Source organism: Eleutherodactylus coqui, chromosome 2 (assembly GCF_035609145.1).
Source record: "Eleutherodactylus coqui strain aEleCoq1 chromosome 2, aEleCoq1.hap1, whole genome shotgun sequence".
In the NCBI taxonomy this organism is placed as follows: Eukaryota; Metazoa; Chordata; class Amphibia; order Anura; family Eleutherodactylidae; genus Eleutherodactylus; species Eleutherodactylus coqui.
The window spans coordinates 247,594,107-247,618,755 of NC_089838.1; the positions used below are offsets into that span (position 1 = coordinate 247,594,107).

A 24,649-nucleotide genomic window follows, 5' to 3' on the forward strand; every position below is an offset into this window, starting at 1 on the left:
AACATCAACATGTAAGGCAAACAGCAATCCATCTCTGAAGTTTTTATAGACATGATAAGTCTCATTAGAAGCTGCTTTGAAGCCTGTCTTGTGCTATTAGTTAATCTCCAGCTTATTATGCAGCAGTTGTACCTGATTGTGTTTCAGGTTTTATGTACACTTAACTTTGTTCTTTAGACATTTACTACCTGTGATGTAATGTATCCTGGTGCAAATAGCTTATCTCTTGCATTTGTAGAATTTAGAATCATTAGCCATTAGTTGTCCCATATAGGCAATACACTCTCTACAATGTACTGTTCAATATTAATGTCAGTAATGTAGACTTTCTCCAAAATATACAGTGTAACCAAAAGTATGTGCCATCTTTTCTGATCATTGGGTAATAGTCATCTCAATTACAGAATAGTCATCTCACATACAGAATGGGAGGAATTGAGCTAAGCAGCAGCACATGTGAAAAAGACTTGGGTATACTAATAGATCATAGACTGAACACGAGTCAACAATGTGATGCAGCAGTTAAAAAGGCAAACACAATTCTGAGATGTATTAAGAGAAGCATAGAGTCTAGATCACATGAGGTAATTATCCCCCTCTACTCTTCCTTAGTCAGACCTCATCTGGAATACTGTGTCCAGTTCTGGGCACCCCACATTAAAAAAGAAATAGACAAACTGGAGCAAGTTCAGAGAAGAGATACCAAGATGGTGAGCGGTCTGCAAATCATGTCCTATGAAGAACGGTTAAAGGATCTGGGAATGTTTTGCTTGCAAAAAAGAAGGCTGAGAGGAGACTTAATAGCTGTCTACAAATAACTGAAGGGCTGTCACAGTGCAGAGGGATCAGCCCTATTCTCATTTGTACAAGGAAAGACTAGAAGCAATGGGATGAAACTGAAAGGGAGGAGACACAAATTAGATATTAGAAAGACTTTCTGACAGTGAGGGGGGTTAATGGGTGGAACAGGTTACCACGGGAGGTGGTGAGTTCTCCTTCAATGGAAGTGTTCAAACAGAGGCTGGACAAATATCTTTCTAGGATGATTTAGTGAATTCTGCACTGAGCAGGGGGTTGGACCTGATGACGCTGGAGGTCCCTTCCAACTCTACCATTCTATGATTCTATGATTCTAAGTCTGAAATGTTGCTACAAAATGTTTTTGTAATGTTTTGGAATCCAAGTACATCCATGTTCAATAAAGATCTAATCTGAATTAGCATTGTAAAAGAAGTCTGTAGAGCAGTTTCTTCCACTCTTCGGCTTCATTCACACAACCGTATATCAGACTACCCATCTGATGCATTTGTTTTCAATGCATCAGTTCAGATGGGCGTGTTCCGGATGCGTAAAAACGGCTGGCCGTAAAGATTGTGCATATGGTGCTCATTCCGGCCGGCCAGAAAAGTTAGTTCCGGACACTGCATGGGGTTTGGAGCGTACCTTGTGTTGTGGCGCTGACAGCGCATGCCTAAACAGCTGATTGTTCGTGTTCGAATCCCAACTGATTAACTATTGATGACCTATCCTAAAGATAGGTCATCAGTAGTCTTTGCCTGGAAAATCCCATTAAGAAATAGTTTAACTTCAGTTATATTGAATCTATTATCTACCCTATTTGGGTGCCGCTTATTTGCCCCTAATTTGGACTGTCCCCGCCAGTTCCTTCACAAGATACTGAAACGTCTGAACTTCAATTACAAAGAAAAGTATCAACAGATACCAAGGCATGGGACTCAGACCTCTTTAGCTTGCGCTTTACTGCGGCTTGCAATGACTCTGGCGTCATAGATAACTGTTATTTTACCTATATTTGCATATGTTTTTTTTGGTTACTATATAACAAAAATGTTAATAAAAAATCTGATTTAAAAAAAAAAAAAAGAAATAGTTTACTATTAATTATTATAATATTACTATTAACCAATAATAGTTCTGGTTACATTGTATTGCAGGCCTTATCGCTTAGCATACTTGACCTCTGCAGCCAGTACTTGCGATTGGGAAGCCCATTTCATATTAATGTTCATACATTTTGAGCTAGATATAGAATAAACACATTATGGATATGAATTTTGGTGTCAATATACTTTTTATCATTCTATGTTTTCCTGAAAATAAAGCATTATACACAAAGGGCAGCTACAGTACGTCTTTACATGATATGACTAAATTTGCATTCATTCCATAATTAAATATTTAACTGTTAGCAAATGTAAGTAACTAGAGTTGAGCGAACATACTCTGGCGAGCTTGATGCTCGTTCGAGTATTAGCATACTCGATGGTGCTCGTTACTCAAACGAACATCAAGCCGTGTTCGACCCCGCCCCAGTTTTTGGCTCCTCCCCACTGTGTTTTGGCCCCTCCCTGCCGCAATGCAGCGCGCGTCATTGGCACCTGGCATCCCACATACAAAAATACTCGAGTCTCCCATTGTAGTCAATGGGGTTCGTTACTCGAGTAGAGCTCTCGAATTTTACAAAAAGCTCGACTCGGAATAACGCGGACCCGAGCATTTGGGTGCTCGCTCATCTCTATAAGTAACACCTACATTGTTATGTTAGTTTCATGTATAGATAATTATTTTATTATTTGTTATCTGACAGGTCGCGTTTACTACCTTGAACACCCTGACAAGCTGACTTTCCAAGAGGCCAGAGACGCCTGCATTCAAGATGGTGCCCAAATTGCCAAAGTTGGTCAACTCTACGCTGCATGGAAGTTTGTGGACTTGGACCGCTGTGATGCTGGATGGTTAGATGATGGAAGTGTCAGATATCCCATTGCTTTCCCTCGTCTTAACTGTGGACCACCAGAACCTGGTGTGCGGAGCTTTGGTTTCCCAGGAAAAGACACGAAATTTGGGGTTTTTTGCTATAAGATGAGTTAAACGCTGCAGTGAACCCATCGGGGGACTGTGACCATTTACTTCATGCAGTATATTCTCTTGTTCCACCAGAACAAAGGTGGATGTACAGATGGAGAAGTCCTGCCGGATAACCTTGTCTCACAGCAAAGACTGTCATAAAAGGAACTATGAAAACATGAGCCAAAGGGCTACTCTCCAGTATTGTATTTCTGTCAAGTTTCAGACTATAATTTTTCACAGTTGTCATATGGTATTTGATGTTTAAAGGAGGCAAGAACGATACTGACTATAGTATTATTGCAACATCTCATTTTCCTGCGAGTCAAGTATATAGGATAAATTAAAACAGAATTGTATAGAGCGCAAGTTGAAGAGTCGGAGAATATTTGCATATTAACATAACTGTTTATTCTTGAGTTACTGAGCCTCATGTTGGGAAATATCGTTTGCAGAAAGGTATATAGGATATAATGCACAGCATTGTACTTTACAGTGTTGAGGACATATGCAATAATGTAGTTTACCAACAGAGGGCGCATTATGAAAAAAAGAGGAAAACTAAGTCATTGCAGAAGGACAAGAGCTTCCAGTAGAGGTGTTGTATATTTATTTAAGAGAAAAACCATAAAATGCCTTTTTTTATGAAGGAAAATATTGAAAAAATCCTGAAAAAGCATAAATCTTCAGTACTGATTAGTTTCTGTACCTGTAAGAATAAAAGAATAAAACCATCAAGTTATATGCATTTACTTTAAATTATCCAGTTTTTTTGTATTTTCTCTGGATCTATACTACTTCATCAACACATTTATTACATTTTAAAGCCAGAAAATGGGACAAAAGCAGCACAAGTGTGCACCTGCTCATTGCACAAACACATTTCACTTCTGCCTTCAGGACCTTCCAAGACACACAATATTTATTTAAGGTGTGCGCTGCTTAAAAGGATTCTATCACCAGGGTCATGCTGCCTGATGTCTGGACAGGGATGACTATTGCCACTATGCAAGTATTATTTTGAAACACTGTGACACTGCAGAATAAACACACTTTGAAGTTTGACTCAGAGCTGAGCTTCGAGTCATGGAGGCGGGCCCCACTGCTCTTTTCCCACCAGTAGCATGAAGACTGACCGCTGTCTCCCTATACAGGCAGGGAGAGGGCGGCATGGCCCCCCTCCATGACTCAGAGCTCAAACTTCAAAGTGTGTTTATTCTGAAATGCCACAGTGTTTCAGAATAAGGCCTTAGTCAGACGGGCGTTTTTTGCCGCAATTTGCGCATGCGCATGCGTCCGGCGATTTTATAAAACCATTGCTTTGCAATGGTATCGGACACATGAGCGCTTTTTATGCGCTCGTCCGATAAATTATAGAACAGAAATCGCAGATCGCACCTATCTGCGATCTGCGATTCCTGTTCTCTTCTCTATATGCGCTCAATGGGGCCGGCGGCAGCAGCGCCGACCCCATTGAGAACATATAGAAGACAAATCCTTCTCTGCCACAGCTGTTACAGCTGTGGCAGAGAAGAACGATGTTTGCCCATTGAATTCAATGGAGCCGGCAATACAGCCGACTCCATTGAAAGCAATGAGCTGCCGGCGTGCGCGGGATGAATTGTCGGGAAGGGCTTAAATATATAAGCCCTTCCCTGCAATTCATCCAGAAATGTGTTAAAATAAAAAATATATATATACTCACCTGCTCCCGGCAGCCGGAGTTCCGTGCTGAGCCAATCAGGGGGCAGGTCTGACTCACACCCCCTTCACACCCACTGCAGGCCGGCCGCGCGGAACTCCGGCTGCCGGGAGCAGGTAAGTATATATATATTTTTTATTTTAACACTTTTCTGGATGAATTGCAGGGAAGGGCTTATATATTTAAGCCCTTGCCGACAATTTATCCCACACTCGCCCGCAGTGCATTGCTTTCAATGGAGCGGGCTGTATTGCCGGCTCCATTGAATGCAATGCGCTGGACAGCTCCGGCCCGTTTCTAATGAAACGCAGCTAGGAGCAGATTTTCGGGCACCGGTCACGCGATTTGCGGATGCGCATCCGTCATGCGATCCGCAAATCGCGCGAAAAAACGCCTGTCTGACTAAGGCCTAAAACTTACACAATGATAGTGGGTATATTTGTTTCGGGTTTGTGCTGCCCGTAGTTCGAGCAACATGAACCTGGTGATGGAATCCCTTTAATACACTTGGCGCATTTTATTCCGCCACACTTCAGATTAATACTGGTGTGCACAATACGAGTCTTAACAAACTTCCCGCTATGTATATGCAGCTAGTCCAGTGTTAGACTCCCGTTAAAGCAGAACATCTGCGGGCAGCACAGTATAGCAGTGGTCTGTCACATAGACCAACCTGCTCAGCTGTTCTTTCTTTTGAAAGTTTACAACATGTGTAATAAGATATACTCATATTTCCAGTGTACTTTAAATCTGGTTTGTTAGTTAGTGTTTTATTCTTAGTGTTTGTGCCTGTACTTTTAAAAGGAGGAGTTTTCCAGCCAGAGGAAGAGGAAATGGCAAGGTGCCATGTTGAGTGGCATAGTTCTACTTAGGGAGCGTGGCAAGCTAGCAGCATGTCTTTGTGGAATTGTAGGTTGATTGTTGTTGGCGCAGAATTGGATTGCACTGAAAGGGACAAAAGTCTTCACACCCCTTGTACTGCTTGCTGCCTGATGGGCAGTAATACTCACTGGCAGAAGATTACTCCCAATTTTCTTGAGATATTTTCTTCCGCAATAGCTTTACTTCCTGCTGTTTCTCGGGATCCTCCTTCATATGTGCCCAGTTTTGCCATGCTCACCAGTAAAAGGCTTTGAGGCTTTTAGTATTTGTTATCAACGACTATATTACTACTTCTGAACTGTTTCTACCATTTCAATAGACCAAGCTGAGTTTTTAGCAATATGTGGAAAAACAGAGTTGTTATGTCATCCAGCTCAGCCCAGGATGCAGGCGAGAGCCCAGGGCCTTGCACTGACACCCACTGAACGTGTCTCGACCCCATTTGGACCCAAAGCCCTAAATGTTGCGTCTAGGGACAAGGTAGGCCCACAATTCAAAACTGAGCAGCCTATTTCTAGAGTCATGGGCTTGTCTATGTGGACTGTTACATGTATGGCAGAGCGAAGTCTAGTGTATCTCTTAAATATACATATATTCACTGCCTTCCATGTCTTCCTCTGCTACTGGTTGACAGATCCCTCCATATGGAAGTGATTCAAGTTTTCTGTGGACTATTGTAGACTAAATGCCTGTACGCATAAAAATATGTATTCCCTCCCATGGGTTGAGGTCTTAATTATGGTTCTGCGCCTAGTCAGATATTTTACTATCCTTAAGTGGTCCAGCAGTTATTGTCATGTACCAGTGAAATAGGAAGATCATGAGAAAACAACGTATATTATACCCATGAGCCTACTTGAATTCAACTGCACACCCTTTGAACTGAATAATTTAATAACTCCTCCAGCATGTTTTATCACGTAATAGATCATTGCTTGGACAATATGAACTTTGAATATATCATCATGTTATCCAGGTAGACCATCACCAATTCAGAGATGTTCTATGACCAGTTAACACATGTGGATACTGTGCTATGCCAGTTGATCTGTCAGGGCTGAAACGGACAATGCTAAATGCTACATTGCATGGACCAAAATCAATTGCACGAGCTTAGTGATCAATGCTGAGGCTATCCCATGATCCAGACAAGATGCAGGGAGTAGGGTCCCCAGAGAACAGTGGGAAGTTGGGCAGTTGGTGTTCCCAGAGTGAGAAGTGCAAGTAGTCTGCTGACTCTTACACATAAAGGTAGGACATTTTTGCCCCTCAATTTGGAGGCCTTAATCCACAGAAACTTTTGCAGTCTTCAGAGAGATGAAGCACTTGAAAGTGTGTCAACATTGTGTGCAGTATGGTATTAACAAGGACTTGGTGCCACAGAATCAGATAACTGGAAAGCCCTGTAATGTATTCACCATAAACGTCTTAACAATGCAGGAGTTCATGTTGGTGCATAAGTATGCATTGGTGTAAAATGACCATTTCTTAAAATTTGCCATAATGAGTCCCACTAGAGACAAGATAATTGTGATGATGAGCAGACCCTTGGGGCTCCACATAACATAGCTGTAACAACGCCAGCGGGATGCTAAACTATTGAACTTGACTTCACCTATAGCAGTTGACTTTTCGGGGTTTTAGCTATGTCTTCCAGTACTCAGACATCCTCAGGACTTACAGTAGAGACCAAACAGTGGACACCAGATCGTGGCAAGGATAATAGATATGAAGCATGTTTCAACACAGTCAAAAACAGCAATAGAAAACTTGGGACTCACCATTAGGTGTCAGAGGATGGTAATGGTAACCAGAGGATGAAGATAATGGTGATGAAGTTGATGAAACTGGCAGTGGGGACTAGAATAGAAATATCAGAGAAAGCTTTCGCTGATGCTAGCTCTCCCTACGGCTCTCCTTAATATCTCTATGGCATCGGTTCTTCCACCGACACTACTGTCCTTCAGTAGCTCTAAGCTCTCCCTACTAGAGGCCCTAACTGAAATAGTATTCCTGAGCACAAGAGGGCACTAGGGCCCAGGCAAAAGCCAAACAAGTTAGCTGAATAGTGATTCCCAACTGAGGGCTTATTCACATGGATGATTTTAATGCCTGAGTTCTGTCCGAGTTTGAGACTATTCTGATGCGATTCTCGGACCAGAATTGCCCATTGAGGTCAACGGTTGCATTAAAAAAATAGGTATTTACTTGTACAGCATGCAAGAATGTTCCTTTTTTTCATGTACCCTATGATTCAGTGGGAGTTTTAACTAACATCAGTTGGGCTCCTGTTTTTTGTCATGCGTGTGAAAAATTGATTGCACTCTCATGACACTCGCACGTTGAGGGCTTAAACAGACGGCCGTGTTTGCAATCTGACAAAGCGAAGCCATTGATTTCAAGAGTTTCGTTTTCATGAGCGGGTTTCTCGCGCGAGAAAAAAGAGGCCTTGATCTATTTTTCTTGCATGTAGGTTCTAAAAATTTTTTTCCGCTCGTCCAAGAGCGCAAAGGTTGAACGGTAAAATGAAAAAGGCTTTTGACTGGTTCATGTGCAAATATGCTCCGTAGCAGCGAGCGTATTTGCACATGCACTTGTCTGTTACAGCCCTAAAAACTGAATAAAAGCTGATGCAAAATCTATATTCACTTGTAGTGAAATCGGACAGTTTTTCACTGAGCAAAATCCCCCTCACCCATGTGGATAAGGCTGAAGAAGATGCAAGCAGGGAGTGGAAACAATAACCAGAGGCAAGGAAACAAGACTGGACTAGACAACCCTAGGAGCAAGACCGCACTGACAAGAACTAACTTCTAAGGGGGTTGGTAAGGTTAACCCTTTTAAATTAGAGAAAATGACTGTGCTTGATGAGCTTTGGTTAGAATGTATCGTTAGCTAGTGGTAGGACAATCCCATATTTCCAGAGTACATTAAACCATAAACTAGTAATGCTATTAATTGCCAGAGAAATGCTGTAGTTGCTAGATTATTTACTTGGGCTAACTATGTATAGAAATTATATGTAATATTCTTGCATAAAAAGGCATATACAAGTGTCCGGCCACATCATATGTGTAGTGCGCCATGCAGGCTTGCATCCTATTATTGACGCCATACTGCAATCCAATGCCTCGTATTTATTGGTATTAGTAACAAGCAATGCGGCTTTGAACGTGCCAGTGTGGTTGAACTATGAGTTGCAGGGCAGTCCGCTGGATTGAAATGTGGCGTTGTTAATGGGTTGTAAGCCTGCATGGTGCACTACATGTGGTCTGACACCTTGTTTATGCTTTTTTTCTGCAAGAATAGTACTAAGCAGCTGCCCCATCAATATATGGACACTTTCCCCAATGTTTGGTTGTTTTTACGTGCACCCGCCGGCACCGTAAAAAATTGTGAGCCAGCAGTTCAGACGGCACGGGGCCGAGGCTGCAATGCTGTTGCCTTGCCTTCCCTCCCCTTCACTGGCTCACCTCCTCTCTCCTTTCCTCTGGCTGTTTGCAATTGGAGTGTGCATAATGGGGTTGGAGCTAAGCACTCACCCCTTGTCTGCAGCCAGCAATGGGAGGGGCAGGGTGGGGCGGAGCTTAGCCCCCATCCTGCCCCATCCCATTGCAAACAACTGGAGGGGAGGAAAGAAGAGGAGCCCATGCAGCAGCCGTTGTATTCCGGGCACAAGCATGGTTCCAGGACTTTCTTTGCTGCCCAGCGTAAAAGCGCCCAGTGCTATATTGGCCGGCCGGGGTGCTTTTACGTCACGGGAATACGGCCATGTGATCTGGTGCATTGGAATCCAATACATCAGATTGTAGTGTATATCGGACGGCCGTGAAAATGGCGGCCGATATACGCTTGTGTAAATAACCCCCAAGGAAGGTGTGTGAGTGGTTATTCATCAGTACCTTGTACCTGTGCCATTACTCCTCCATATAGCAGTTTGGCTGCCTGCATGTTGAGGGATCTGGTGTATATACCTGCCCTCTTGTATCAGTATATCAGTAAGTATATGGCCGCTTTCTGTGATTTTTTTGTCTGTTTACATTTCCCTTTTCTGTGATTTTGTGTCTGTTGGTTGGTTGGTTTCCTCAACAGGACTGGACAGGCATGACATTATGGTTACAAGTTAGGTTCTGTTCACATCTGCGCCGGAGGCTCCATTCAGACTCCAGTGCAGATTTGGCACGAAATACCGGACAAAAAAAGTCGTGATGCAGGACTTTTTCATCTGGCAAAAATGCTGGACAGGGGCAAGAACTTAACAGACCCCATTTTAGTCAAACTGATCCGCTAATCCAAGGGATTCCATTTTACTGCTTCCATGGATGTATTTTACATGCGCATTTCGGACTTGCAATGAAGAATAAAACATGCTCTATTTTCCTGCATGGTTACGCACCATATGACCACATAAAAGTCAATGGAGACGCAAAAAAGCATGCACAATACACAAGTAGATGAGTGAGACACTGCATAACTGTTCTGGAGAAAGAATACATCTGGAACTAATTAGATATTTTGATTGATGCCTTTGCGGGCAGAAAAAATGCGATAAAAAAAGTCAACATGAGCACAAAAAAGCCTCTTTCATAGTGCAAAAATGTTGCACTAAGGTGCGTGTAATTGCGCATACGCTTCTATGAAGCTGGCCTTGGAGGTTGACAGGCTGTGCTGTAACCTGTAGTCCTATAGCAGTGAGATTGGCTCACCCATTGGATAGTTATCAGCCAATGACTATAGCTAAGGATTAATAATAGAGATGAGCGAGCGTACTCGGAAAAGCACTACTCGCTCGAGTAATGTGTTTTATCCGAGTATCGCTGTGCTCGTCCCTGAAGATTTGGGTGCCGGCACGGAGCGGGGAGCTGCAGGGGAGAGCGGGGAGGAACGGAGGTAAGATCTTTCTCTCCCTCTCTCCCGCCCGCTCTCCCCTGCTCCCCGCTGCGACTCACCTGTCAGCCGCAGCGGCACCCGAATCTTCAGGGACGAGCACAACGATACTCGGATAAAGCAAATTACTCGAGCGAGTAGTGCTTATCCGAGTACGCTCGCTCATCTCTAATTAATAACATTAATAGTCTGCTCAGATACTTCGTCCGGGGAGTGCAGCACCATAAGGAACATCATCAGGCCAGCAATACTATTAGTTGTCTGGTTTCTCTTCTCCATTCTGAAGGCGAACAATTGACTCTTACATGAAGCAGAAATGACATTCTTACATTGTAAAATCAGAGCGCAGCACTTCTTACTGCTCTGAAGCCATGTGGGCTCATTTCCCCATAAAGCTATTGCTGCCAGTCATTGTGCTGTCACACCTACTATTTCAGAACAAACGCACAGGAGGTCCGGGCTGTCAATGCTTCTTTAATAGACTTTTCAAAGTGATTGCAGGTCACAGGTTACAGTGTTTCTCCCGAAGTAGGAAATTGATTTTGCCATCAGACACACAGAGTTATTTTGTCAAGGGATCAAAAACCTACTTGATGCAAAATCAATGAGCGTGTATTTCATCTGTACCACTCTTTCTTTTTAATGAATCCCGAAAAATCAAAGATTTGGAACTCTGACAGTCGCTCTATTGATTACATCATTGTGCAGTTTTCAGCATTTCACCCATCAAAAAGACCCTAAAATGTACTTACATGATTAGCACTCGCAGACTTTTTCACAGAGAGCAGAGAGAACTTAAATAAGATAGGTAGTTCATAAATCATATCAGTATTGGGGAAGTAGCAAGGACCCTATGCCAACCGTATTCTTCACTAAATAGGTACAAACGTGTCAGTATTAGAGAAAACCTATCAGCCCTCCTGACATCATGTGTGTTGTAATAAATACTTCTATTTTCCATAAAATCAACATTCTGTAGTCTTTTTTACACTTGTACATTGTGTCATTCCTCCATTATTCCTCCTGGAAATGTAGAAATAAATTTACATCTGGGCGTTAATTTTTTCCTTGTCATAAGGTGTCAGTAAGGTGTTTTCCTGCATCTTGTATATCCCCACAACTATGTTTATAGAAATTATATTAACACCTTAAGGGCTTATTCACATGAACATATATATATATATATATATATACACTGCCCCTCTCTGCAAGGAGAGGAGGCAGGACACTAGCTCCCGTCCCGCCTCCTCCCCTTGCAGAGAGGAGCAGCGTATATCGGCCAGGCATGAAAGCCTGTCCGATATACGTCCATGTGACTAAGCCTGAACCTTTTTTTTTGCATGTTTGTTTTTTTCTCCTTACTTTCTAAAAATCTTAACTCTTTTATTTTTCTATTGACGTAGCTGTTTGAGGGCTTGTTTTTTGGAGGAATGAGTTGTATTTTCACTGCTACTATTTAATGTACCATATAATGTACTGAAAATGTTTTAAACATTTCTAAGTGGAGTAAAATGGAATAAAAAAACACAATTCAGCCGTCTTTTGGGGGAAGGTGGGTTGTTCTTGTGTGAATTCATTGCGGCAAAAATGACATGATAACTTTCTTCTGTGGGTCAGTATGATTATGATGATACCAATTTTATATAGTTTTTCTTTTGTTTTACTACTTACATTTTTTTTTCATTTCATCATTAATATGGGAAAAGTTTTTTTCTTTAACTTTTACTTCTTTTTAGTTTTTCCAATAGTTAATAAAACTTTTTTTAAACTTATTTTTGCTCTTTTTAGTTCCCATAGGGGACTTGAACTTGCAATTGTTTGAACGCTCATACAGTATAATCTAATCAGCTGCTATAGAAACCAATTGGCACAACACAATCTCAATACAGCGAGATCATTTGGAACCCCCAAACAATGATCGAGGCATTTAGAATTAACAGCCTAGAATGTGGATGCCTAATATAGCAGGTACCATGGCAGGATTGGAGGGGGACAGGTTTAGGGAAAGCACACTGGCTCTTTAAGAGAGGGGGCAGGAGCAAATGCAAACCCTAAGAGCAGACACCAGAGATCCAGTAGAGGGGAAAGCATGGTGTACAGCCTTGACAGCTTGAGTCAGAAAAGTCTTTTGAGAGCAGTTACAAAGCTCTTTAATCCTGAATATACTATAGTCTGATTTGTCAAATTTCTGAAAATGTGTTCCATTACACCACAGATTACATAACGCTATTAGGTTTCTTTTTTTCACCTCTGGGTAAAATTGGCGCATAGTACTAAAGGAAACTTTTTACATCTATTACATTTCCACCATATTGTAGGTTGAAGAAAACCTAGTAATGGACTGTAATAATTAATCCTCTTTTGGGTTACAATAAATGCTAATATCCATTGATTTGGCCTTGGCAGATAAGGCGTTAACCTGTGTGTTGATGTTGCTACACCCAGTTAACGGTAAGAAGTGGAGATCCTCAGTGCACTTCCTGATGTACAGTGTCCACACTGCAACATCTATTCCAAGTGGACATCCACGTGGCAAGCGGTAAAAGGGCCCCTTCATGAACAACCTTGCTCTGTATTCCCAGGATGGCAACATTCCAAGTTTGTCAATGAGCTTCCCAGTTTGTGTATAAACCGCGAGGTCTCCAGGTGGCCAACGGCAAATAGATAAACAGAACAGATCTACACAAGACCACTTAGCTGGAAAGGCGCTACACTGTGTGTGCCTACCCTGTCTTGTACATCATGGTGTCCAATCCATACATGGGCAAGACGTTAATGCTTTCTTTATGAATTTAGTCTTGTTAAAGGTCCATTCAGTCACCTTTGCAGCTAATACGTGCTTTCATGCTTATAATATACTGTACGTTATTCGAAGCGAACAGAAAATATTTTTCTTAAAAGTTACCAACAAAATTAAGTTATTAAGCATGCTATAAATATAAGTCAGAGTCGTGTAGATGCAGATGAAGTCAACAGAGAAATGAGCCTGTCCGTATACCAGAATGGCCTTCTGTTGGTGGAAGTGCGTTGGACAAACCATTTAAATGTTAAGTTAAAGTTTGCTATCTCTGTAACATGCATTTGTTACCCTTCCCATGTTACATTATGTTTTAGAAAATAACTTTGGTTAGTTTGATTACTTTTTAGCTAGTGATAAAGCAAATTGTAGCTTTTTCTATGTAATGCATGAATAATGTGTCTATGTGGAATATCTACATACAAAGTATGGCATTTTGAAAATCATTTAAAAAGACATTTTAGATCTCTGCAGGAGCACATCAGCACATTATATGGCTTATTTTTTAGAAGACTCATAGAGCCCTTTAAACCCCAGTTTTAGTATGTTTGCTAAACTCAGTAGTAATGTAATTTGGAACATTTAAAGTACTACTAATAAAGAATATGAAGAATTCAGAAAGCCGAAAATCGAGAGAGATCTACATTAGAGATGAGCGAGCATGCTCGGTAAGGGCAGTTACACGAGCTAGCCTCACTCATCTCGAGTAACTGCCTTCTCCTCCGAGTGGGGGGTAGCAGAGGAGAGCGGAGGGGAGCAGGGGAGAGTGAGCTCTCTCTCACCCCTGCAACCCCCTGCCACCCGCCGCTCACCCCCGCCGCCCCCCCGCTTGGAGGAGAAGGCAGTTACTCGAGATGAGCGAGACTCACTCGAGTAACTCCCACTACCGAGTGTGGTCACTCATCTCTAATCTACATCTAATCAACAAAAACATTCAGGGCAATCGGGGTGTTTGAAAAACAACAAAAAATTCAAAAAAAGGAATTTTATAGCCAATCTGTAGAACTGCGGATTGTCCATTTTCTAGGGTAGACCCCATCACCATCACAGCTACTATCTCCTATCCCATTTTTTATCTTCAACCATGCAATTTATTAGCCATGCTCGCCATTCTTCTAATCACTTGACCCACATCATCAAACCTTCTTGCCAATATCATATTCTTCCTACCATTTTGTTGATGCCAATGTCTATTGACCAATTGGAGATGACTACATGTATAAGTGGAGTATGGAATTTCCTAATAGTTGCTTGAGTCGCCCACAAAGTGATCAAACAATATATAAAACTCCACTTCATCCCTCTGTTACCCTACCCATAGGGACAGAGTTCTAAAAAAATAGTACAGCTAAAAAAAGTGTTGCAAACATAGCATATATACAGATTTATGCTTACTGTTACAAATTACGTTTTTTTTTTTTGTACAAAAGTCCCAATTTTCTATTGCTGTAAACAGGAGCCAAACTATATACAAGAGCATGTAAAAAACTGATTTTATTTAAAGTGGAGTCCATATAGGGGAAGGCAGGAGCTCTTGAACCAAATTTGGACGTTCATAACAACGGAAGCACAACAAGCACACACGTAATGACAAAGTGATTTCCTCCTTAATCATTTTATACTTTGCAATCTATTTATTAGATGCTCCGAAAATGACTGCCCATGCTTGCTTCTTCTAAATCAATAGATTGCAAAAATACAGTCTTCCATAATTGCATTTGATTGAGGTCTTGTACTAGAAATAGGCATATAATTAAGAATGTAGCATGTTCCAAATACAAGTAAATAATAGCACTTCACAAAAGGGTTGTTATTTTTGTTTTTTTCATTTTATGTTTTGAATTGTTTCTAACCCCGAATTTAGTTGTATAACCTGCTGATAGAAACAATATATTATGTCCTAAATACCTAAATTGGAGTCTTTTCTAATGACAGAATATTCAATGAAAAAATATTTCGTGAAGACCAATTTAGGTTAATAACATCAGCTCCAATAGTGCTCTTGCAGTTAGGGTGACATTAGTTTTTGTAATTTTGCTAAGTCTAATTGACCGCTCATAAAATGAACATTCGAACATTTCATGGATTTATTCTTTTTTTTTTTTTTTATTCTTGGAAAAACCTATACTTTCATACAAGAGCATTAGAAATCTTGGGTTCATACTGTAACACTATGCAACCTCTTATTTCCTAGGGGGTCATACAGAATTTGTTTTCTGTTTGAATAAAGTCATAATCCATTGGATTCTACATTACAGAAGTATTCTCCAGTGGCAATATGTATATAGTAATAATTGCTTGAAGAGAATATGTGAAAATGTGTCAGTAGTTATTGCAGAATGCAACACAATGATCTGAATATATAAAACTCACTACTATATAGATGATGTATGTATGCATATACATAGATTTACGTTAAAGGGGGTTTTCTGGGCTTTTACTTTTGATGACCTGACCACAGGATATGCCATCAATAGTTGATCGCAATGGATCCGCTGCTTGGGATACCTGTCAACTAGCTGATTGCCTGACCCACTGTCTGTGCAACAGGGCCAAATGGTGACATCGGGGTTGGAGCTGGAAGTGTAACAGGTAGCTTTGCTTCCATTGATTTCATTGGGTGTGAAGTCACCTAATACACCTTCAGCTCCAACCCTGATGAAGACATCAAGCTCCGCTGCGCTAACAATGTGCTAGGGAATTAGTTGATCAGCAGGCCTCAATAGTAAAAGCCCAGAAACTAGGGATGAGCGAGTATACTTGCTAAGGCACTACTCGCTCGAGTAATGTGCCTTAGCCGAGGATCTCCCTGCTCGTCCCTAAAGATTCGGGAGCCACCACAGCTGACAGGTGAGTTGCGGGGAGCAGGGGAGAGCGGGCCGTTCCTCCTTGCTCTCCCCTGCAACTCCCCATCCCGCGGCGGCACCCGAATCTTTCGGGACGAGCGGGGAGATACTCGGCTAAGGCACATTACTCGGACGAGTAGTGCCTTAGCGAGTATACTCGCTCATCCCTACCAGAAACTCTTTTTAAAGTGTCCAAAAAGTAATGCTAAAGGCAACGTGTCACCATGGCTTGTGTTATTTTTGGTGTACATGGTGCTACATTTTTGCTCTACCAGTCACAGTGGTTTACACCGTTATGACACTTTTTTCTTTTTTTCTCCCATCATTGCTGAAAATTATGCATATTGACCTTGTTATTGACTTAGGGAATAGCCACATGTCTGTCCAACAAGTATCCAAAGGATAGGGCATAACTTTATGATCAGTGGGTTTTCACCCCAGCAATGCCAAGAACGGGGGGTCCTGTGTCCCTCCTCCTCCTTACTGCATGCCTACTGCACCCCATGCAGTGAGGAAGTGATTGAATGGAGCAGCGTCACTCCATTAATTTTTAATGGGACTACCGGAGATAGCCAAGAACATAGCAATCATCAATTTCTGAAAGCCCCATTAAAATGAACAGAACAGTGGCCACATATGCGTGGCCAGTGCTGCATTCACTCTGATGTCCCTGTATCTCCACATTGATGAGAAGAGGGGGACACGGGACCCCCTTTTTCAAGACTGGTGGATATTTCAGTGGTGAGACCCCCAACAATCATAAAGTTAGATAGGGGATAACTTTTGATTGTAAGATAAGCCCTTTAAAGAACTTCAGTATACTGATAGAAGTATATAACATGTACAAAAGTTGGTTTTATACATTTCCTCTGGTAGTTTTTTTTTTTAACTGGGCCTTATAATTCATAAAACCAAAACACCCCCTGTCTGCTTGTGTGGCATTTCATGTGTTGGCTAGAATTGACGCATGTGTTGACAATTTTAGGACATACACTGAAAGTAAATGTTTGATGAATTGTTCTGTTCCCAAGAATGAAGTCCTGTCTCTGGTGGTAGGCTACAACAATTCTGAATTCTGGACAGAAATCAAACACTGAGCTGTCCAATTTTCCATGATATCAGCTTCGACTTAATTTTGTCCTTCATCATTCTATGAAGTTTACCTTCAATATGCCTAATCTACTATTTCAACCTATTGATTACTTACTAATACCGAGAAGTCAAGAAATGTCGAAAGAAGGAAAAAAATGAAATAAACATACTGGCATTGTTGTATTTCCATAGGCGTATGCCTGTTTTTTTCTTGGGCAACTATGGCAATGTATACCAACTTTGTATCCCGGTCACAGTTACTGTTCTCATCAGTAACATAACTAAAACAGAATAGAAAATTATGTTTTATTGGCTCAGTGCTTTATTTCATAGGTGTTACATGGTACAGAGTACAGTGCAAAGACTTCTTTGGACAATGCTCATTTGTAATAATAATGGTTATATGGTCCTATTATAAATCCATGGCTTTCAGTGTATGACGTTTGTGAAGAATGTTATGAGACTGTGTCAGACACACACAAATTTAGCATTTCACCTTGTCTGCAGTACGATGGGTTAACAACAAAGCATTACTGAATTAAAAAGCGGTAGGCAGATGCCCGCCAAGTCTTATTGTAGTGAGAGTCCAAATGCACTTGATTTCCATAAAGCAAATACTTACGCCACAAGGAGGCAGATAAAACCTAATGACAATAATTTGCAAACCATTTTTATTACCAAGTTCGGAAATGAAATTCTAGAGTTTATTTTTAAGTTAGCTTTTCGGCATTTTGTAAACAGTTTTATTATAGGACTTGTCCACATCTAGTGGGACTTCATAAGGTTAACCAAGCTGATCGGAAGCCAAATTTAAATCGAATATTTTTGGGAAATGACCACCTTTCTTCCGAATTGCAGACGGCCATAAATAGACAAATAACACCTATTTCTGGAAGGAAAACACTTGGGCATGGCCAAAACACTAGAGGCCCATTTACACTGGCAGATCTCCTGCCATTAACAACTGCCAATTGACACTATAGCTGGCATGGAGCCATCATTTGTACTATATATGAGTGAATGATCATTAGTACGATTGCACAAAGACATGTCCTGCCGAAAACATGGCCAAACGCTCAACATGGGGCAAAGATCGAGATTGAGAGCAAGTGTTCGAAATGGCAATGTTTTTGGCCAATCCTTAGCCGGTGTAAATGGGTCTTATGCCTTTACATAAAATGTTGCCACTCATCCATATACACCCAGTATTCACACACGGTTGGCTGGCAACATATTCACACATTGGTCAAAATATATCACTGCAAATCCAGTAAAATAAAATACAACAGGTTTTGCTTTTTATTATACACATTTCACAATGTTTTTTCTGATGTTACACATTCTTTACTCTGTCTTCTCTCTATGCACGCTTTTATAAAATATTTCTTTTGCTTTTTACAAAAAAATATAGAAAATGTTGTACCTGACACACAGAGGCTCCTCCAGAATCCCAGGAGAATATTGCAACTTCATTTAAATAAAAATAGTATTCCAATTGTATTTTTAATAACATTACATTATTTTTAATATAAATAGGTGCACGGAAACATCATGCACTGCACGGTCCCCGGAGCAAAGATGGGGCAATAGAAGCAAACTGTTTCAGTCCTACTACGGGGAGTCATGAGGTTCTATCAAAGAGACACAGGCACAGGTGACAATGCAGGGGAAGCAGAGTGACGGTGGATTGTGTTATCTGTCCACGTTCTAGTAATAGTCCTCGCCCTATTATAGAGCTGTAGTTATAGTAGCCCCACTGCAGATTTTTGGGAGAACATAGCATTGGTTTCGGGTGTATGATAGATACATTATCTTGCATTCAAGGCTATAGATGAGTTATGAGACACAGACACGCATCTGTCAAGCATTTCACAAATCCACAGGGTGTCCCAGTGGTCCAATAGATTTGCACATTATAGGGCATGCCAAAGCTTTATCCGAATAGTATCATAAGTTGCCAATATAACACTAGCATAGGTAAGAAGCATTACTTTATAGGAGAATGGAGATACATAAAGGATGGGTCACAATGACGATGATTTGTCCAAGTGACGCATCTATACATAAAAGAATGAAACAAACCCTAAAGACTTGCAGAGCTGGTTATTAACAGATGGGTCAAATCTGCAATGATGACTTTTTTTTTCTTTTTTCTTTTTTTGCTTAAGACTAGTTAAGTGCATTGTTACTTAAGTGCAGAATTAGTATATAATGTGTGTGCAAATATTTCAGAGCATACTTAGTGAGAACCTTTTAGATGAGCAGCGTTAGGCCATGCATGAGTGAATTGTCTGTAGTGGAAAGCCTCCTCTAGAGGTCATGTAAGGTCTTGTCTTTGCGGCAAGCTTATCACTATATGGTAGGTCCATACAGATCTATGACATATACTCCAGCAAAGGCTTTCTGAACATGACCTTAGTAATCTGGGTAATAAGTGCAGTGGGAGAGGACTATTCATGGTAACACATGGAAAATGTGTCTACTGCTTGTAGCTCAGATACAATAATATAGTACAAGCACATACGTGGACATTCTGTCTTCTCAATCTCTCACCCACCCCACCCCTTTGTCCTCTCACATTTGAGATACATTCAGCAATTTTTCACAATTTTTTTTTATTTAAGGTCCTTAATGTGCAATGTATTTGTTACTATATTTATATTTTTTTTATTAAATTCGGCCAGCCTGGAGTTTAAATAATAAAAATATTACATTATTATCACATTATATTTAGTTAAGACAGGGAGGGAGATAGTCTTTATGGCTTCACATAGCCTTTCCTATTTGCAATCAACTCTTCCACCTTCCATTAAGAAAGACACAACATGATCCCTGACAAAGGCACTTCTTTGACCATTAGTAACAATGCTGAAACCTAATTTGCTTTGGTGCTTTTTTTATATACAGCTTGGGTTTTCTTCAATATAAACTCCTTATATGACAAAACAAAAAGAAATTGACATTGTTAATATAAATGTTCTTTACAATAAATTTTTTTGTCTCTCTCTTTTAATGGGCCGTGTTCTGTGCAACTCTGCTAGTGGATTTCGATCGACGTCTGGGGCTTCTCTTGTGTCTGTAAGTAGAAGCTGCAGGAAAATTAATATAGAGGAAAAGAAAAAAAGAGTTATAAGTCAGCTTTATTTCGGAATTATAGTTTATTATACTTGTGATTGATATTGGGTTGGCTTATTAAATGACACACTAATTTACAAAACTCTATCTATCTATCTCCTATCTATCTATCTCATATCTATCTATCTATCTATCTATTTATCTATCTATCTATCTCATCTATCTATCTGCCTATCTATCTATCTATCTATCTATCTATCTCATATCTATCTATCTATCTCATATCTATCCATATATCTATCTATCTATCTATCTATCTATCTATCTAATATCTATCTATCTATCTCATATCTATCTATCTATCTATCTATATATCTATATATCTCATATCTATCTATCTATCTCATATCTATCCATCTATCTCATATCTATCTATCTAATATCTATCTATCTATCTATCTCATATCTATCTATCTATCTCATATCTATCTATCCATCTATCTCATATCTATCTATCTATCTATCTATCTATCTATCTAGCTATCTAATATCTATCTATCTATCTCATATCTATCTATCTATCTATCTATCTATCTATCTATCTATCTATCTATCTATCTCATATCTATCTATCTATCTATCTCATATCTATCTATCCCCTATCTATCTATCTATCTATCTATCTATCTATCTATCTATCTATCTATCTATCTATCTCATATCTATCTATCTATCTCATATCTATCCATCTATCTCATATCTATCTATCTATCTATCTATCTATCTATCTATCTATCTATCTAATATCTATCTATCTATCTATCTCATATCTATCTATCTCATATCTATCTATCTATCTATCTATCTATCTATCTATCTCATATCTATCTATCTCATATCTATCTATCCATCTATCTCATATCTATCTATCTATCTATCTATCTATCTATCTATCTATCTATCTATCTATCTATCTATCTATCTCTCTATCTACTTTTGTCCCTTACTTTACTATATAATTCTTTCATTGGGTTGAAACAGTGAAACAGTTTAATTGGCACATGTAGAGATGAGCAAACTGAATCTGTAAAACTCCAGTTTGGATTGAAGTTTGCTAAAAAATTGTTTCCGCGAGAACCTGAACCTCAGGCAGTTCATTTTTGCCAAATGAGAAGCTCATAAAACCCCCTAAAACAAGTACTGAACATTGTCTAAGAGCTCTGAGATAATGACGGTTCTTCAGTGGATGTAGCTCAGTGGTTACCACCATACTTTTCCTTCTCTGGACAAGGAGAAGAGTAAGAACAAGAAGAGAACATAAAAGCTCAGTGCAGATGTTGTCATTGGTCAGATTTGAACCTAGGACTCAAGCATTGCAAGTGCTAATCACTAAACTATTAAGCTTCTTTTTTTCTACTTTGGAGGAGTAGAAGAACAAGAAACGTACAGAGATCGTACAAAATCCATGTAGATGTTGTCTTTGGTCAGATTTGAGCATAGGACCTCAACACTGCAGGACAACAGTGATAGCAACTCAGTTGTCATGCTTCTTCTTTGTTTCTCCTCCTTCTTCCTCTTGTTCAGAGGGAAGAGGAGATAAATAAGGAGAAGAAAAAGAAGGTGAAGAAGTAGAACCAGAAGAAGAAAGAGATGGAAAATAAGGGGAGAATAAGGAGAAAATTAGAAGAATAAAAAGAAGACAATCTTCTTCTCATTCTCCTTCTACTTTTTCTCTTTCTCCTCTCATCCTCTGGAGAAAGAAGCAGAAAGAAGCAAGAAGAGGAAGAAGGACAGCAAAGCATAGTGGCTCAGTGGTTAGCACTGTTGCCTTGCAGCACTGGAATTGTAGGTTCAAATCTAAGTCAACATCTGCATGGAGTTTGTATGTTCTCCCTGTGTTTCTTGTTCTTTGACTCCCACAGAGAAGGAAGAAGAAGCATGATGGTTTAGTGGTTAGCACTATTTCCTTACAGTTATGGAGTCCTAGATTTGAATCTGAACAAATACAACAGTAGCGTGGAATTTGTATGTTCTCTTTTTTTTCTTCTTTTTGTTCTTCTCCTTAAGAGAAGGAAGACACATAGTGGCTCAGTGCTTAGGACTGTTGCCTTGTATCTCTGGAGTCATAGGTTCAAATCTGATCAAGGGCAATTTCTGCATCGAGTCTTCCAATGCCATGCAGATGTCAACCTTGGTCAAATTAAAACCTAGGGCCTGAGCTCAGCAAGGGCCTAAGCATTGAGCTACATCCATTGAAGAACTACATCTGAGGGCTCCTAAGGCTCCTGCACACTTGCATTTTTTTCACGCAATTGTCAATGGGACTTTCTAATGTTAAAAATGCTTTGCAAGTTGGTGCATTTTTAACATTAGAAAGTCCCATTGACAATCGCGTGAAAAAAAGCCAGCTATAACACGTGAAAAATTGATCTTGGGTTCAAGAAAATAATCTACCGGTAGTACTGTTTGCCAAATATGACATCCTTACACCTACTGCAAACCAATAGTGGTAACTTACGTTTGGGGCTATCTAACAGGAGCGCATAGTTATACCATATTACACATATGGGTTTTGTTTGCGTAACATGCTATACCAATATCCTATAAGCAGCCTAGTTGCCGCTCACGCGAATTGCATAAAACACGCAAGCAAACAAAATCACAGCATGTTCTATACTGGCACGTATTATATGTGCATACACGCCAAGATAGTAAATGGCGAAGGGCGACACGCAGCCAGTATACAATGTCATTGCGTATTGTCTGTGTGCCCCATGTGTATCTCGCAGCAGCCGAAACACTGCGAGATATGCTGGTGTGAGCCTAGCCTTAACCGCAGTATTGGCAAACCTAGCTTATGCATCATTTTATTTAATGGTTTGATGCTACAAAGTATTGTTTTAAGAGGGTAAGAAAAGTTGTATTTTTCCTATGAGTGCATAAGTATGTAAGGTTTGTTTTGGAACACAGTCGGTATATAAATAACGGTGCCTGGCATCATTTTCTAAAACCTGCCATTAGCTGGAATAATCACAAAATCATTAGGGCATGTGCCAAAAGGAAAATTAGTAATTATGCACAACGAAAATTAACAATTGTGCTGAAATACATGTACATTAACGTGCTTAGCAATAGTACTGGAGTGAACGCAATTAGACACGCCGTATTATGAATCTCCCCACCAAAAATCCCCAATCCCTAAAAAACTGTATGACAGACATAGAGGCGTACTTACGATCTATGCACTGTATTCTTGGCTCTTCCCATTGCCCACTTGGTAGGCACCGAATTATAGGAACGTGACGCTGTAGGAGACCTTGGTTACATTGATACCGGACTAATGAGCTGATTTCATATCGCTCCTTCTTTCTTCCTAACGTATAAGCATTCTCAACCACTGGAGGATCATTACAAGCCACTGGGGAGGAGGAAGAGGAAAAGAAGATTACTAATCTATTTTCTTTCAAATTTCTTTTTATTGGGAATTTTAAAAGAAGTCATACGTTAAGTTCAGTGCAATTGTCATGGCTCCACTGGTGTCAATGTACATGCACTGGTCTGGTGTGATGTTACAGCGTCAGTGCAAAACCATGTGATGTACTTGTCAGTGCATACGAAGTGGCGCTGGACCCCAAGGGAGAAACATGTCCTTTTTGTTCTAGTGCTGATAGGCTGGCTGAGATGTCTATGGTCTCAGTCAGTCCAGAAGTAGCTTGCTTAGGATATTCCAGCTTCTCTTTGCAGAGCAGGCAAATAATACATTTGCATGCTGGTTCTGCTCATTAAGTGGGTTTGTTCACCTTTGCACTTCTGAATGTTTCTTGTAGTGCCTTCCCTTTAGTACTTTGTGTTTTGGACTTTATGTGTCTGCTATTCTCTCTGGTTCTGACTATTGTCACTTTTGTTTGTTCACTTGGCTATTCTGTTCTGCCCTGTCCACATATATTTATTCTGCTTCATTTAGGGATGATTAGGAAAATCAAGTGGGGTTCCAAAACTGGGGTTGCTCTTTTCTGGTCAGGTGCTCCTCTTAATTAGCAAGTTCAGTCAGAACAGACCAGGGAAAAATCTCAAGCCTCACCTCCATTTCTACCACCGTCAGTTTTATTATCTTGCATGTCTAGCTACACAGTACCCTGCTGTATGTTACACGACAATTAGCCTGTCCCTATACTTTATCTATATTTGTTAGTTTCCCTTGACAGGACTAGACAAATGTGACAGCGATATTGATTAAGTAGTGTATAAGTAACATAAACATAATATACTGAAGAACATACATGTAACTTGTTCACATAGTCTATCAGAGAGAGTAAGTTATCTGTTGTCACAATATTAATAGTTTACGTAACACATCTTAGAGGAATGAATGGTGTTCTAAGAAGTCTTACATATTACTATAAACAAATGAAGTAAAAAGAAAATGTAATCCTCTCCTCCAGGCACAACATTCAATCATACTGCATGGTTGAAAGTTCTGCAATCAAAGTACTAATGACC

At 40.1% G+C, this 24,649-nt stretch overlaps 2 protein-coding genes across 3 annotated transcripts in view; one reads left to right on the top strand and one right to left on the bottom strand.

Moving 5' to 3' along the window:
- HAPLN3 (hyaluronan and proteoglycan link protein 3) overlaps nt 1–3,616 on the top strand; it is a 52,947-nt gene extending 49,331 nt beyond the window's left edge. The window contains exon 5 of the mRNA XM_066592809.1: nt 2,609–3,616. Within this exon, the coding sequence (XP_066448906.1) occupies nt 2,609–2,892 (284 nt within the window). The 3' untranslated portion in view covers nt 2,893–3,616. The remainder of the gene's footprint in view (nt 1–2,608) is intronic.
- Nucleotides 3,617–17,366: 13,750 nt separating this feature from the next.
- ACAN (aggrecan) overlaps nt 17,367–24,649 on the bottom strand; it is a 109,574-nt gene continuing 102,291 nt past the window's right edge. For both annotated transcript variants that reach the window (XM_066592810.1, XM_066592811.1), the window contains 2 exons: nt 23,385–23,567; nt 17,367–20,163 (listed from right to left, as the gene is read on the bottom strand). In XM_066592810.1, the coding sequence (XP_066448907.1) occupies nt 20,084–20,163; nt 23,385–23,567 (263 nt within the window). In that variant the 3' untranslated portion in view covers nt 17,367–20,083. The remainder of the gene's footprint in view (nt 20,164–23,384; nt 23,568–24,649) is intronic.